The sequence below is a fragment of the Eremomyces bilateralis genome, assembly GCF_010015585.1.
Source record: "Eremomyces bilateralis CBS 781.70 unplaced genomic scaffold P152scaffold_24, whole genome shotgun sequence".
NCBI classification, from domain to species: Eukaryota; Fungi; Ascomycota; class Dothideomycetes; order Eremomycetales; family Eremomycetaceae; genus Eremomyces; species Eremomyces bilateralis.
Window position 1 is genome coordinate 1,023 of NW_022985090.1, and position 14,593 is coordinate 15,615.

The 14,593-nt window shown below is 53.2% G+C and overlaps 6 protein-coding genes across 6 annotated transcripts; 3 read left to right on the forward strand and 3 right to left on the reverse strand.

Annotated features, from left to right (window-relative positions):
• Positions 1-305: 305 nt before the first annotated feature.
• On the forward strand, positions 306-2,009 carry P152DRAFT_157392 (cytochrome P450 61). Its single transcript, XM_033673984.1, has 2 exons — positions 306-1,525; positions 1,628-2,009. Exons 1-2 carry the CDS (start codon positions 409-411, stop codon positions 1,933-1,935), a joined length of 1,425 nt encoding a protein of 474 aa, XP_033531071.1. The 5' UTR covers positions 306-408; the 3' UTR covers positions 1,936-2,009.
• A 401-nt stretch (positions 2,010-2,410) lies between these two features.
• Positions 2,411-2,835, reverse strand: P152DRAFT_403086 (YOR285W-like protein; the record flags this gene model as incomplete). The annotated part of the gene is made up of 2 exons (XM_033676690.1): positions 2,411-2,691; positions 2,790-2,835. Coding segments are annotated over 2 exons (327 nt in total), but the record flags the coding sequence as incomplete, so codon positions are not given.
• On the reverse strand, positions 2,659-3,129 carry P152DRAFT_461384 (uncharacterized protein). Its single transcript, XM_033680117.1, has 2 exons — positions 2,790-3,129; positions 2,659-2,691 (listed from the first exon to the last, which is right to left on the reverse strand). The coding sequence occupies exon 1, from the start codon at positions 3,077-3,079 to the stop codon at positions 2,852-2,854; it is 228 nt and encodes a 75-aa protein (XP_033531073.1). The 5' UTR covers positions 3,080-3,129; the 3' UTR covers positions 2,659-2,691; positions 2,790-2,851.
• Positions 3,130-3,347: 218 nt separating this feature from the next.
• P152DRAFT_461385 (uncharacterized protein) lies at positions 3,348-6,085 on the forward strand. Its single transcript, XM_033680118.1, has 6 exons — positions 3,348-3,532; positions 3,605-3,639; positions 3,711-3,780; positions 3,831-3,998; positions 4,074-4,405; positions 4,473-6,085. The coding sequence occupies exons 1-6, from the start codon at positions 3,462-3,464 to the stop codon at positions 5,591-5,593; spliced, it is 1,797 nt and encodes a 598-aa protein (XP_033531074.1). The 5' UTR covers positions 3,348-3,461; the 3' UTR covers positions 5,594-6,085.
• P152DRAFT_476359 (uncharacterized protein) lies at positions 5,793-6,307 on the reverse strand (the record flags this gene model as incomplete). The annotated part of the gene is made up of 3 exons (XM_033681499.1): positions 5,793-5,882; positions 5,933-6,145; positions 6,197-6,307. 3 exons carry the CDS (start codon positions 6,305-6,307, stop codon positions 5,793-5,795), a joined length of 414 nt encoding a protein of 137 aa, XP_033531075.1.
• A 1,588-nt stretch (positions 6,308-7,895) lies between these two features.
• On the forward strand, positions 7,896-8,775 carry P152DRAFT_157483 (uncharacterized protein). The gene has a single exon (XM_033673985.1). The coding sequence runs from the start codon at positions 8,057-8,059 to the stop codon at positions 8,603-8,605; it is 549 nt and encodes a 182-aa protein (XP_033531076.1). The 5' UTR covers positions 7,896-8,056; the 3' UTR covers positions 8,606-8,775.
• Positions 8,776-14,593: the final 5,818 nt, after the last annotated feature.

Here is a 14,593-nt window from a genome sequence, read left to right on the forward strand (position 1 = left end):
AGTCACTACTGCCACGTCTTTGCCGATTGACGGGCTCATGCTGCAATTGGTGCTCCATTGACCTGAATTGTGCATTCGTTATCGCGTCTTTGGTCGCTGAATAATCGGTTCCGAGAGATTCCTGGGAAGGACCTTTAGACGCAAACACCAACGATGGCAACCAACGCAACGTTTTTGCCGGTGGCGGGTGTGAAGGTGATGCCGATACGGCATACAAGCTTCTTGAGATCGATCATTGAGGGGACGAATATCGCGACGGTGTTGGTGACGCTGATTATAGGCGCTCTTGTGTATGATCAAGGTACGGGACCCCCTGCTTATGCCTAAAGGTACCTCGTACCTGGAGATCATATGCATATTCCTCTAGGTTGATGTCTTCAACAATACTAACATGTCTCCGGAACAGCGATGTATATCTACAGAAAACGTGGCATCGTGGGTCCCAACTGGAAAACCCCCTTCATCGGCCCTTTCCTCGAGTCCGTGAACCCCGATTTCGAGAAGTACTACGCCAAATGGACCAGCGGCCCGCTCAGCTGCGTCTCCGTCTTCCACAAGTTCGTCGTCATCGCCTCAACGCGCGATTATGCCCGAAAGATCTTCAACGCCCCGGCCTACGTCAAGCCCTGCGTCGTTGACATCGCATACAAGCTCCTGAGACCGCAGAACTGGGTGTTCCTGGACGGAAAGGCGCACGTCGACTACCGAAAGGGACTAAACGGTCTATTTACGCGCCAGGCACTCGAATCATACCTTCCCGGACAGGAGGAGGTGTTCGACCACTACTTCGATGCGTTCATCCAGACGAGCAAGAAGAACGGCATGAAGCCGGTCCCCTGGATGCCGGACTTCCGCGAACTGCTATGCGCGGTCTCCTGCCGCACCTTCGTGGGCCACTACATGACTGAAGCCGCCGTGAAAAAGATCGCGGACGACTTCTACCTCATCACCGCAGCGCTTGAGCTCGTCAACTTCCCCATCATCATCCCCTTCACGCGCACCTGGTACGGCAAGAAGGCCGCCGACATGGTGCTCGACGAGTTCGCCAAGTGCTCTGCGAAGAGTAAGGTGCGCATGGCGGCAGGCGGCGAGCCGAACTGCATTCTCGACCGCTGGGTGGTGCAGATGATCGCGTCAGAGAAATACCGCGAGCGGCTCGCCGCCGGGGTGGCTCCCGAGGACGCGGGGAAGCCCGACATCGTGCTGCGAGAGTTCACGGACTTCGAGATCAGCATGACGCTGTTGACATTCTTATTCGCGTCGCAGGACGCCACCAGCAGTGCGTGCACGTGGATGTTCCAGATTATGGCGGATCGGCCGGAGTTCCTGGATAAGATTCGGGAGGAACAGTTAGCAGTACGCGATGGGGACAGGAACGCGCGGATGACGTTGGATATGTTGGATAAGATGACGTACACGCGAGCGATCGTGAAGGAGACGTTGAGGTATCGACCGCCCGTGATCATGGTGCCGTACATGGTGAAGAAAGACTTCAAGCTCAGCGAAGATTATACAGTGCCGAAGGGTAAGTCATCTCTTGTTACTCTTCCCATTCCTCGCTCCACCATATTCTGTCTTTCTTCTTTTCTCCCCTCGACAACCATCAGAATCATCCTAACCTTCCCAGGCTCCATGGTCATCCCCACCACCTACATGGCCCTCCACGACCCCGAAGCCTACCCCAACCCGGAATCCTTCGACCCGGACCGCTGGATCACCGGTGACGCGGAGAAGCAGACAAAGAACTGGCTGGTCTTCGGCACGGGCCCGCACTACTGCCTCGGACAGCAGTACGCGCAGCTGAACCTGATGGCGCTGATCGGGAAGGCGAGTTTGGAGGTTGACTGGAAGCATGAGATCACGCCGCTGTCGGAGAAGATTAAGGTGTTTGCGACGATTTTCCCGCAGGTTCGTACCGTTCCTTTCCTTGCCTAGAAACAGGCAATCATCCCCATCGGTCGGTGATGGGTTCTATGGTGCTAGCAGCTAATCCGAGAACAGGATGACTGCCTTCTCACCTTCTCGAAGCGCCCATAACGGTAGCACGAGCGGAAGAACGGCAACACTTATAAAGCATCTCATTTCACAGAGAACCTGTATATAGGGGGGAACGGCGTGGACGTTGGAAAAGCCAACGACGGAGCCGCGATCGATCCAGCACCCCCAATCCAAGGCTCGATCGATGCGGCTGGACGCACCGAGTGTGGGATGTAATCATAGACCTTTTCAGCGGCGCTCGACTTTGTGGCCTGGGGGCGGTATTATAGCTTGAACTAATATTAATGGCACGGCCACTTTTCATCCAACACGTCTACTTTTTATGTTGTTGGGCTGCAATCGTCTAGTTATCTTCACTTATCCCGTCTTCTCTTCTCCCCACCGCCGCGCTCCCTCCAAACTATCTATCCTCCTACGCCCTCTCACCCCCCTTTCCCACCCAATCCACCCAACTCCCCTTATACTCCCCCACCCTCCCATACCCCGCCCTCCGCGCCATCTCCGCCGCCGCCTTACTCCTTACCCCAGCCTTACAGTAAAACACCAGCTCCTGTGTCTCCTGCGGCTTCGGCATGCCGAACCGGTCGGCGAACTCCGCGGGAGGGAGGAACAGAAAGTCCGGGGAGGAGGTGATGGGGAGATTGAGAGCGCGGGGGATGTGGCCGGAGGTGAATTCGGTGGGTTCGCGGACGTCTGGGATGGGTGGTTAGAGTGGTGGGGAGGCGGGGAGAGGGATAGTGGAGGAAGATGGGGAAGGGGGAGATAGTGTGAAGTCGTCAACCATCACTCACCGATCAGAATCCTCTCCGGATCCGGTTTGGTACTTAATTCCTTAATCTACCACACCTCCTCGTCAGCGTCCGTTCCCCTTCATCGACAGTGTCCAGGCGCGACCTACCGAGTCGAAATCATATTTCTTTGCCGTTTTCGCTTCGCTCGCGGAGTACCATCGCACCGCATGCACTGGCGCCGCGGCTTTCGTTTGCGTTCGGAGGGTGGGTGAAAGGGTGAGGAGTGGGCGGGTAGTGGTGCGGAGGGAGGGGACGGTACGGGAGAGGTGGAGGAGGGTGCGGGATGCCATTGGGAGTGCAGGTGGTGGGGGTTGGCGAGGGGGTATCGGAGAATCTGGGGTTTCGTGGAGTTGTTGGTGGGAGACGTTGGGGTTAGGAACCAGATGTTTCTCTGCTACAGTGCTGTTTGAGTCGGTATTTGCTTAGCTCGGGGAGGTTTTGGCAGTTTCTGGCGTGCCGGGATGAATATCGGACGATGTCGTCAGTTGCACCGCCACAGTTCTAGGGGTTCCTCCGTCTGGCCTCGGCGGCGCATGGAATTCCAGCTTGAGCGACATGATAAGTCTCGGAACTGTTCATGATGTGCATCTCTCCTACCAACCCCATGAAATAGCAGGTCATTCCCGCAGACCATTTCCTCGCGCTCTTCTATGGCGCGCATCCTCCTCCATAATGCCCGACCAACCCGATGACGTCCCGCCTATCGCGGCGGTGTTTCTGATCAAGTTCGATCTCAAAGTCGGGTGTGTATCGCCGTGCATCCATGGGCGCTTTGTGAACGCTGTGGGGATCCGAAGCTGACGGGTAGGATGTAGCTATACAATTGCCTGGAAACGATCGATATCCGAAGGTGAGACCGCGCCATGTCCTGCCCGCTGCGGATGCGAAACGACCGGTCCGGACTGTCCTAACTAGCGATAGTTACCGTCGATGGCGGAGTGGAGTTTAAGTCGCTGCCGTCTGGATTACACAATGTGAAGGATGATCTTGTGTATGTATCCCAGGTATCAGCAGCATAGAAGAGGCCTGACGGGAGACTAGATACTTCATCCAGGACGACTACGCCGGCATCAGCGCGTTTGTCAACCGTCCCGCCGCGGAATCAGAGCGCAATGCGCACCTCGTTGCCGTGGGCGTACTTGTACCTCTGAATAACAGTCGGCTGGGGAGAGGATGGCTACATGCTGAGAAGCTACAGGAATTGGCAAGGTATGGATTGCGTCGCCGGTACCGTTGGCGACAGCTCAACATGAGCGTGAAGCTAACGACTATTCTCCACGATAGCGCCGTCGCTGACGATACATCGAAAACCGCTCCCCTCGAAAAGTTCTGGGAGCAATGGAGATCCGATAAGGGGAAGCAGGGAGCGTCCGCATCAAAATCGCCGCCAGGACTAGATCAGCGGAAATCAGGTCATTCGAGAATTAGGGCGTTGTCCACGCTGACGATCAATGTTCCCGCGGAGCAATCATTACCCAAGTTCCATCCCTCACTCTCGATATTGAAGTGCTTGGATGTGTTCGGGCCATTGATATTTCCACTTTACCGGGCTGCATTGCTACGACCGCGGATCCTGTTGATCGGGTCCGCGCCGGTACGATTTCCTTGCGAATTCGGTGAGTTCGTACCTTCTCATACCCAGCATCTGGGTCGAATATATGAACCGGAATTGACAATCGACAGCGTACGACCTTTCCATCATCTCCGCCATCTCCTCCACCCTCCACTCCTCCCTCCCCATCGAATCCACCCCCCTCTACCGCCTAAAACCCCTCTTCAACGTCGGTGTCCACGACATCCCGTACCTCTCCCGCCCTCGCACCGGCGATGCCAACGACATCGAATCCGAGCTCGGCTGGATCGCCTGCACCACCGACGAGATCCTCGCCATGAAACCGCAGCTCTACGACCTCCTCATCGAGCTCCCCCCAATCACTGACGACAAACCCGGCTCCCACCCCGGCCGCGTCCGCAAATGGCCCAAACTCAAAACCAGCGCCGGCGCCGAAATCAAGGCCACCCGCCGCGACCTGCGCCGCTACAAAGCGCTCTACTCCGTCCTCCGCCCCCTCCTCCATCCCTCCTCGAACTCCCACCTCAACGAGGACGGCATCTCATCTACCGCCCCCATCGACCAAAGCACCACCTCCTACACCGACGACGAAGATGCCGACACCAACAACGACCACCTCCCCCTCCTCCGCCACCCGAACTACGTGACCAAGAATCCTGCCGCACAAACCCCTGCCGAAGAAGATAGCCAGCTCTTCTCCGACCTTGAGAAGCTCACCGAGCCGCGTTCGTGGACCGCGCTGGCATACTCCGGGTTCATGTGGTGGGCGGCAGCCGGGGAGCCGGACTCGAGCGAGGAGGAAGAGCAGCGCGACGCGGAGGACAGCGTGGGCGAGCTGGCGGACGTGGTGGGGCGGCTGGTGGACGAGGGAATGATCGGCGGCGGGCGCGGCGACGCGGAGAAGACGAGGGGGTTGGTGGAGACGACGATCGTGGCCAGCTTTCATCGGATGACGGCAGGGTTGGTGAGGGTGGGGGCGGAGGTGGCGGGGGTGCATGGGGAGCGGCCGGATATCGGTGTAGAGGATGGAGATGATGGTGAAGGAGAGGAGGCAGTGGAGGAGGAACTGGAGGCGGTGGATGTAGATACGGAGGATTTGAGGCGGATGGGGCTGGATGGGTGGAGCCCGGGGGATGCAGAGTTCGCGCAGCGGTTCTTGGAGCTCTATTGGGGGCGGGAGGTGCGGGTGCGGACGGCGGGGTTGGAGTGTTGTGGGGTGAAGATCTGTTGAGCGAGGATGTGTACGGTTCCTTGGCTCTTTTACGGCGTATTTTGTTGTACGGAAGAATTCAGGGGCTTCTCGATCTGGGACGGGAATATTGCTCTTGTCGGTCTATGTAGATTTCAGGTTCGGTCGGGTGCCTGGGGTCAAATGTATCATCAATCGGCGAAAAAAACCGCAGGACATGGCTCAATTGTTCTACATCGAATCAGACACCCTCCTCCCTCCTTGCAGCAAAGTCTGCTCCAATCCCCCAAAAATCCTCCCCCCGCATCCCCGCCCCCTCTTCTTCCCCCATCTGTTTTACATCAATCCCGCCCAAAGCTCTTGCCGATTCCGCCCATACACCCCATTCTCTGCCGTCCAATCCACCTCCCCGTCCGGGCGCCCTTGGCCCGCATTCACATCGCCAGACGTCGCGCGGTCACCGCCGTTCGCGTGTGCTCGCGGAAGATTTTTCGGATCCGGGTTCAGGGGGTAGCATTTCGATTTCGGGGCGGAACCAGGGGGGGCGGTCTTCGCGTGGAATTCACGGGGGCCGGGGGAGCGGCCGGGTTGGTGCTGGTGGGGGTTAGAGGTGGGGTGGTGAGGGGAAGAGGTGGAGGGGCTTACGGCTTTGGAGGAGTGGGGGGGATCGTGGTGGATGCGGGAGGAGAATTGGCCTTGGTTGGAAAGGGATTTGGTGGAGGAGGGGGTGCTAGTTGCGGTGCCGATGGCGGACATGGTGGAGGTGTTGACTTGTTGGTGAGAGACTTCTAATGTGGTGGGTGGATGAAATGGGGAGGTTTGACGGTATGGAAGCAGTTCTTTAAAGACTTAAATGAATTGAAATAGTAAAGAACACAAAACTGCAAGTGACGTTGACTGGGTCTTGTCCCTACATCATTTCTTCAGATATCAGGGTGTTTCTAGACGTGATCTTCCTAGTCATACGACACTGATGCCTAACACAGACCTGATTCATATATTGTTATCTTCATTTTGGATCCCGAACATCCGAATCGTAGACTCATATATAGAACTGAGAACATCGTGTTAGATGCTTAGATCTTGTAAGAATTTGCAAACAGTGCCAAAGGTGCTTCCAATGGCCGGTCGTGATGAGATTATATATCGTGTCGAAGATTAGATATTGCCTTAATGCCTGAGGCCCAACTTTGATTTTTGATTACGTCAGGCAACCATTCTGCGTTGGCCAGACCGACCAATCCACTCCTGTTTACATGTGAACGAGATCGGACTCCTGCTGCTAAAGTCTACTGGGTATAGGAACCCAAGGTTGACGATTTCAATATTCGATTGTTTTGGTGTATACATGTGCATGTATCCTACAAGCGATCAGTGTGCGCCCCAATGAGTCCAATGAATGTCCGATATCACGTAGATAGTCCCATATACCCATATCGACATCCAGTTCGCAACTCCAACGCATATCCCGAAACCCAATTCCCAAATACCCATCCCTCATAAACCCAAACCATTACCCTGAATTAGACGGCGCCAAATCCCCCAACTCAATTTCCCTCCTCCTCTCCTCCCGACTTTTCGCCCTCGCCACCCCCTTCCCCCCCTCCTCCCCACCCCCCTTCCTCCCCCTCCCCCGCGCCCGCCGCACGCTCCCCGGCACCGCCAACAACCGGTCATACACCTGCGTCTTCCCATCGGGACCCATCCGACTCACCCGCTCGATCCGCTCAATCTGCACCTCATCCTCTTCACCGCCGGGCCACTCGATCTGGAACGTCGAGCCCGCCGCCGTCGCGGGGGCGGTGCCGCTGTCAGATTGGGAGCGTGTCAGGAGGAGGGCGAGGTTGCGTTGGGTGGGATCAGGTTCGTCGGGATCGGCCGGAGGGGGGACAGGGGCGGCAGGGGAGGGGATGGGGGAGTGGAGGGCGGAGGGCCATTGGTTGGCGTAGTAGTTTTGGTAGTAATCGGAGGACGGGGTGGGTTGGTGGGTGGGGGAGGTGTTGCTGGTGTGGGCGGTGTTGGCGTAGCTGGAGGAGGGCTGGAAGGCCCCACCGATGCCGGGGCTGGCGCGGTAGATGTCGTCGATTTGGGTGCCGGAGATAGTGGTGCGGTGGGTGGAGAAGCGGGGTTTGTTCGAGGCGTTGCTGCGCCGTTGCGCGATCCGTCGCTGGGTGAATATTAAAAGTGCGGCGTAGATGATGGTGGATACCAGGGAGAGGACGATGGCGACAGGGGCTCCTGCGCCGGAGAAAGTGTATCGTGTAGACGAGGCGAAGGCGTAGAGAGTTGCGAGGAGTCCCAGTGCGGAAGAGGCGAAGCATGGGAGGAAGAGTGATTCGGCGCGGAAGAGGGGGGATTTGCAAGCGAAGCAGATAAGCGGTGTTAGACTGTGTCCTGCCGTGAGGAGAGCGACCACTATGACGATGAGAGCGGTTTTGGAGAATCGAAGTTTAGGGTCGACGTCGAAGGTAGTGGGAAGAATGCAGTATCTTGGACGTTGTCAGTATGGCCGACCCTCGGTTCTATAGTCAAAGTCCTCACCCTCCCATGATCATCCATGATGCTGCTAATGCAAGACCGCGCCAGTACCACTGCCATAATGTCAGAAAACTCGGAATCTGTCAGTCATGCCTTGTAATCTTACTGCAACCGGATCTCTCTCAAAGTATATATCGTCGAGTGCCATATATCCGGTGCGATGCCCGCCTGCATTGGCATCGGTCCGGGAGAAATCGAAGAGACCCATTGGATAACCATATATTCGATACAGCTGTTAGGCCGGAGAGATTCTTCCACAGCCAGGGAGGCTGCTCATCTAGGGGAAATAGGCCCGTCGTAGAGCCAGGTAGATTCGACGTCGATAGTGCGGTCGTGGGGTTGTTTCGGGGAGTGCGTTCGAGGTTTCTTCACTTTTCCAGGGCAATTCTCGCCCGGGCGTTCTATTATACCACGACCGAACTATATGTGATGTACGACCCTAGAAAACCGTCGAAGTGCGATTCGAGAGGAAGAACGAGGGTAGAACTCGATATCAACAAGTGGAGGAGCGAGTGACAGAACCAATGGATGGCAACCGGAGGCCTCCGAACGTTTCACGGCCAGACCAGCATCACCCTCAAGTCAACGGTTTGACCGATAAAAACAACGCAAGAAGTTTTCACGAGTGAAGATGGAAAAGTCTCGCAGCTGAATGATGGGTTGGGAATACGATACGACTGTCAGTGCAGCTCCCACGGACTGTTACTTCGATCCCAAGTCGTTACTTCGACCGGGGGGCTGTGTTTCGGGGCAAGGCTGCACGAGATGGCGGGGCGATGCTAACCCGGTCTTACAGATAGGCGAGATTCTGCCTTGACTCGAGCAAGAAATTGTAAGATTTTCAATGGGTAGTTTATATCAGAATAGAACTTATTGGTACGCCTGATTCTGGATGCTGAATTGCATCGAATTAGCACAGAGGAGAACGCGAGCATTTGAACGTCTCGTGGGACTTGTATGGAATATTCTGACTCGGGATTCAGGAAACGCGCTCTGACAATAGGTAATATCGCACCGTTTGAAGTTAGCCTGACGATCGTGAAACAAACAATATTAAAATGGCTTGACAAGACCAATCTTTCTTTTTGGACTGTAAAACGTAAGCCGAGTTTTCAAACGTTTTCCAGGTCGAATATTAGGAGCGAGCCGAAGTTCTCAGCTAACCAGAAGTCGTGAAAAGCAAACCGAATCATCAACGTTTTTGCTGTCCTCGACCTTCCTCTTCTCTATTATCACCCTGACCACACTACGCGCTTCCCTTCTAGACATATTCAAGGACAATCTTCATCATAACTAATTGAATGTTTACCTATAAAGCCTCTGGTACTCGGTGGTGCAAGAAACGAAGGTAATGACAAGCCTTCACAGTTAGTGTTTGTTTCCAACAGTTTCAAACAGAAGTTGAATCATGCGCGTTTTTTCTTTTGGTCTTTGCAAGTTCTCGATTTCATGCGAGACTACATCGTCCTGTCTACTCCAATGGACTCGGACGCCGTCGAACCCGATGGCCATGAAGTGTCATTGGCATTAGTCCAACGAAGCCGTATGATTTGGTCTACGTGCATTGAATCGAGCCACGATCACGATGTCGATCTGCAGCCCGCTCAGATGGAGTACCTGATCTCTGAATCCAAGGACTTGACCGACTCGTCTTGGAGATCGATATTGGGGAGACAACCTAGGACGCATTAACATGGTGGCACACCCTTACATCCCCAGCAAAGCCACTTGGGAAGGGCCTGCTAGACTATGGTACCCTCCTTCTACATGTCCCTCGCATGCAATACGAGAGAAATTGTTGCACTTCTTTCAACGCCATTTTTCGACAAATCAACTCCCCGCAACCTCATAAGCGCATGACTGGAACCGATATTCGAACTTCTAGATCCGCTGTGGAAACTGAACCAGTACACAGATTTCCTCAACGTTTTGACCCTGCGAGCCCCTGCTGTGGCATCTCTTGGTTAGGAGCTCTCTTAATTGGCCTGAAAATGCTCCTTTTGTCCACAGCACGGATAGGAACACCTATCATAGACCTCATGGCCGCGGCATGAAATATTATCTCTACTGACCCAATCCAAGAAAGAGGGCCACATACTATTCGGCGCGCGGATGAGTGCCGTCCCCTATTCTTTACGCATTGCAATGGGTATAAGCTGCTCCCATCTGTCCTTGGCGGTCGTTTGGATCGGTCCCGTTGGAGCAGGCGATACTAGCAGCTCGGGTGCATTTAGAATGTAGACATAACTTTGAATACCAGGGCTGGCTCTGGGCCTCTCTGGCCTTCTCAAGCTCATTATATGCTGGCTATCACCAAGCTCAACCTCATGGGCTGGCAGAAGATCTACTGGTTAAAACGGCAGCACAGAACATCACCAAACCTTCCTCAAGCATTTTTCAGAAACTGCGACTCGGAAAACCTTCAGGTGGTTGCATGACAATTCATGGCCGCTGACAGAAACACATATTCAGGAACATGAATGGGTATTTGCGTACGAAGATAATTCAGAGATTGATAGCACAGACGCAGATTCTTTTAATAACTTTAATTCTCAAGGGGCCATCTGAGAATTGCTCCTTCGATTAGAGCAAGGGTCAGTCAGTGACTTCATCTAACTTCCAATGGAGTAGGATACAGTGGTTGTACAATTGTACGGATGATCAGTTTACCAGCAAACTAGAAGCGCAAGGTTCCGGGGTTCCTCAAGGACAGATATTGAAGCAATCAAAGAGCATGGACTTTGGCATCTAGCACGTCGACCACTCTCACGGTTCATCTAGACTGAACTGCTTTCATTATTCTATACTAGATCGGTACTCTCCATCGGAATAACCATTCAAAGCGAGATCCGCACCCAGATATTTCCATCTCTCGGATTTCTAGGACGAACGCCAACAAACAAAACGGAGGATATGCTTCCACTAGTCTAGTTATGACCGGGGGCTGCTCCTCTGCACAATCGGAGTTAGGATTTCTCTAAGTTATGAGCTCGGAGTTTGCAGTTATCTCTATCACCGATTGAAGGACGTTCGAACAAGACTATTGGATAAAGGTCCGAAGTCCCTCTTTGCTCCGACTTAAGTTAGCTTCTTTCTGGGAAATATCGTGGCTCTTTTCAGGTCTACTAACTGATTTCTAATACACCTCTCGATCGGCCTACTCGCCGTTGCGGGTGAGCTGGCGGAGAGGCTCATCGCGAATTGTGTAAATTTTAGTTCTTCGCCTGTTGCTGGGATAGATCATTGTGCCTGCGTTTTATCGCAATCCACACCCATGAGATTACCTGTGGTCACGGCTATGGTCTCTTGCGGACCTGGGATTCCCTCTCCAAGCGGCATTATCCAATACCGGCCTTTGAGTAGACTAGAAACTAAGACACAATTGAGCCCTGGTATAAAGGAGTGCATACTCTGACCAAAGCTATGTCTCCATTGTGCTATTATTGTTGTTCTTGAGCAACTGTGAATCCGACAAAGTACCGTTGAGACCTTTAAGTGACTGATGGGACTGATCTTTCCAGTGTAATATATTCGGCAACTGATTCGCGGACCAGGCATTTGGTGTAGGTAGAATAGACAAGTCCAGGGACCACTCTATGCCATGTATTCCCATTTATATACGCACCAACTACCATTACATCGGGTGTAGCTCCTGGGATGACCACAACCTGTTCCGTTGCAGACGTTGCAAACCACCGGAGTCCAAACAGAACCAGTGCCGTCACACGTCAATCACGAACGTCTAAAGCGAGATACTGCGGCACATGTAGGACATTGGTCGTTACGTCGTCCCATAGTTCCCATCCCACGGCATATCACACACTATGGCGTGACGATGCCGTAGCCATGACAGGCGTTGCAATTTTCGGTGCTCAGCCTTCCGAGCTAGACGAGGAGTGGGTTGAGGCTTGGGAGACTAAAAAGCAGTTTAATAAAGGCTTCATTAAGGCTCTAGGGATATACATACTGGGCATAGGGGATATCAGACACGACAGCAAAAAACCCGCACCGGATGATCCAGGACGAGTATCGAGCGAAATGGAGGGAGAGATGGCAAGCCGAAGCGGCCAGACCAGGAAGGAGAGCAAGGACATGGAAGGAACCGTGGGAAACCCAGTGCCTTAACCGGTACGACGGCCTTCAGAAACACGAGACCCCGGCGCTTATGGCACTACGGACTGAGGTAGTTGGAGTTAAAGGATGGCTCGCGAAAATTGGTGTCCCTGGAATCCACCCAGCGTGTGAGTGCGGTGCCCCCCAACAGACTCTCTACCATCTCCTTGCATTTTGCCCGCAGCGGACCGACCAGAGGATCGCGCTCCTCCAACGAGCTGGAACAACGGACTTTAAGAGGATATTGCATGACAGGGACAAGGTGCGCCACGCAGCAAAGTGGCTGATCGATGCGGGAGGCCTAGAGCAATACCGGGTGGCCAAGGAAGTTGAGGAGGAGGTAATAGAGGACTGGAAACCGTTCCAGTTCCTCCACGACGTGCCAGAATAAGCTCTCCGCGTAGGCGGAAACACCGACTCTTACGGATAGATAATAAACGTTTAAGATAGTCTACTAAAGGGAGGAGGCGGGATTTTATGTACCCGCAGCCTCAGGGCTACGGGGAAACTTTTGCCCGCGGCAGACCAGATAGAATACCGTGCTCATAGACCCGAAAGGGATCCAGATAGTACGTTAAATTGATTCTTATTATAATTAGATACATCTTTACCAAAATGAATCAGATTGAGCTCGCTCTTGCTGCGTTGGAGTTGGAGGAGAAACCTAATTATACTAAGAATGCAAAAGAGTATGGAATCGACCGTACAACGTTATCTAGGAGACATCGCCAAAAAACCACCTCTAGGCAAGATGCGGACTTGAACAGAGGAAAACTCCATGGATTCCAGGAGAAGAAACTTGTTTCGTATATCAACGACCTCTGTAGGCGTGGTTTTCCGCCTACTACTACAATGGTACAGAACTTTGCCTGCGATATTGCGAAACAAGACATAGGCAAGAACTGGGTCTCTAGATTCGTGGAGCGGCATGAGACGATGCTCGACGGGAGATATCTCAACGTTATCGAGTCCTCCAGGACCCGGGCGGATAAGGAGCAAGACTATCGTGATTTCTACGCCTTATTAGCCCAAAAGATTACGGAATACGACATTGATCGGGAGAATATGTACAATATGGATGAAAAGGGCTTCCTTATGGGGATCATGACCAAGATGAGACGGATCGTCTCAAAGGCGGTTTTATCGCAAAATAAGAGCCTAGCGCCACGACGGATGGTAATCGTGAGTGGATTACCATTCTTGCATGTATCTGTGCGGATAGTTCCTGGTTACCGCCCGGTCTAATTTACCAGGCGGTTTCCGGTAATCTCCAGGACTCTTGGCTCCAGGATTTCGACACGGAGAACCACCAGGCCTTTTTTGCCTCATCTCCATCGGGATGGACGAACGATGAGCTAGGATTCCATTGGTTGACTATCGTTTTTGAGCGGTATACGAAGCCGAAGGCGAGACGGAGATATCGTCTCTTGGTTATCGATGGGCACGGTAGCCATATCAATATGAGATTCCTGGATTGGTGCCACGAAAACCGTATTTTGGTATGCTGCTACCCTCCGCGTACCACTCATCGCCTACAACCGCTCGACGTTAGCCTGTTCTCACCTCTTGCGACCTATTATGGGCAGGATCTCAATACCTTCATATCTGAGTGCCAGGGACTCTATTCTATCACGAAACGAGGGTTTTTTCGCTTATTTTGGGCGGCATGGCATAAAGCTTTCACTCCTGCCCATATTCGAAGTGGTGGGGAAAAAACAGGACTGGATCCACTAGATCAGTCCGTGGTCCTACATGTTATCGGGATTAGGGAAACAACCTCTCGACCGGGCTCAAATGCATCATCGGCAGATTCTCACCTCTCGTCAACGGACTGGAGACAAGTAAAACGGATTATCCGTGATGCTGTAGGTAATGCGGTTACTTCGGAGTCGAAAAAGCTTCTCAGCTCGGTCGCACAGCTTTCAACCGATATTACCCTCTTACGAGCGTAAAACCAGGGCCTGCGAAAGGCTATCATCAACGAGAAAAAGAAACGTAAGAGGGCGAAGCCGTTATTTGAAGAGTTATGTGCTGAAACTGGTATAAAGGCACAGTTTTTCAGTCCCTCCAAGATCCAGAGAGCTCGCGAACTTCAAACACAGAGAGAAGAGGAAAAGGTCGATCAAGAGGCACAAAGACAACAGGATAAGGTAGAGAGAGCACAACGCAAGATAGAGAAGGAAAAAAAGATGATAGAAAACCGCCTCCAACGAGATGAGGCACGTACAAGGAGGGCTACGGAGAAGGCCCTTTTGGCGAAGGAGAGGCAGGTTAGTAAGGAGGCTCGATTAGCCAACCTCCAGATCCGCAGGGAGTCTAGATCCTTTAGAACCACCAAGAGAAAGTCTATACAGGTGGTTTCAAGGCGAAGTCTACAGCCTCACGTTATCC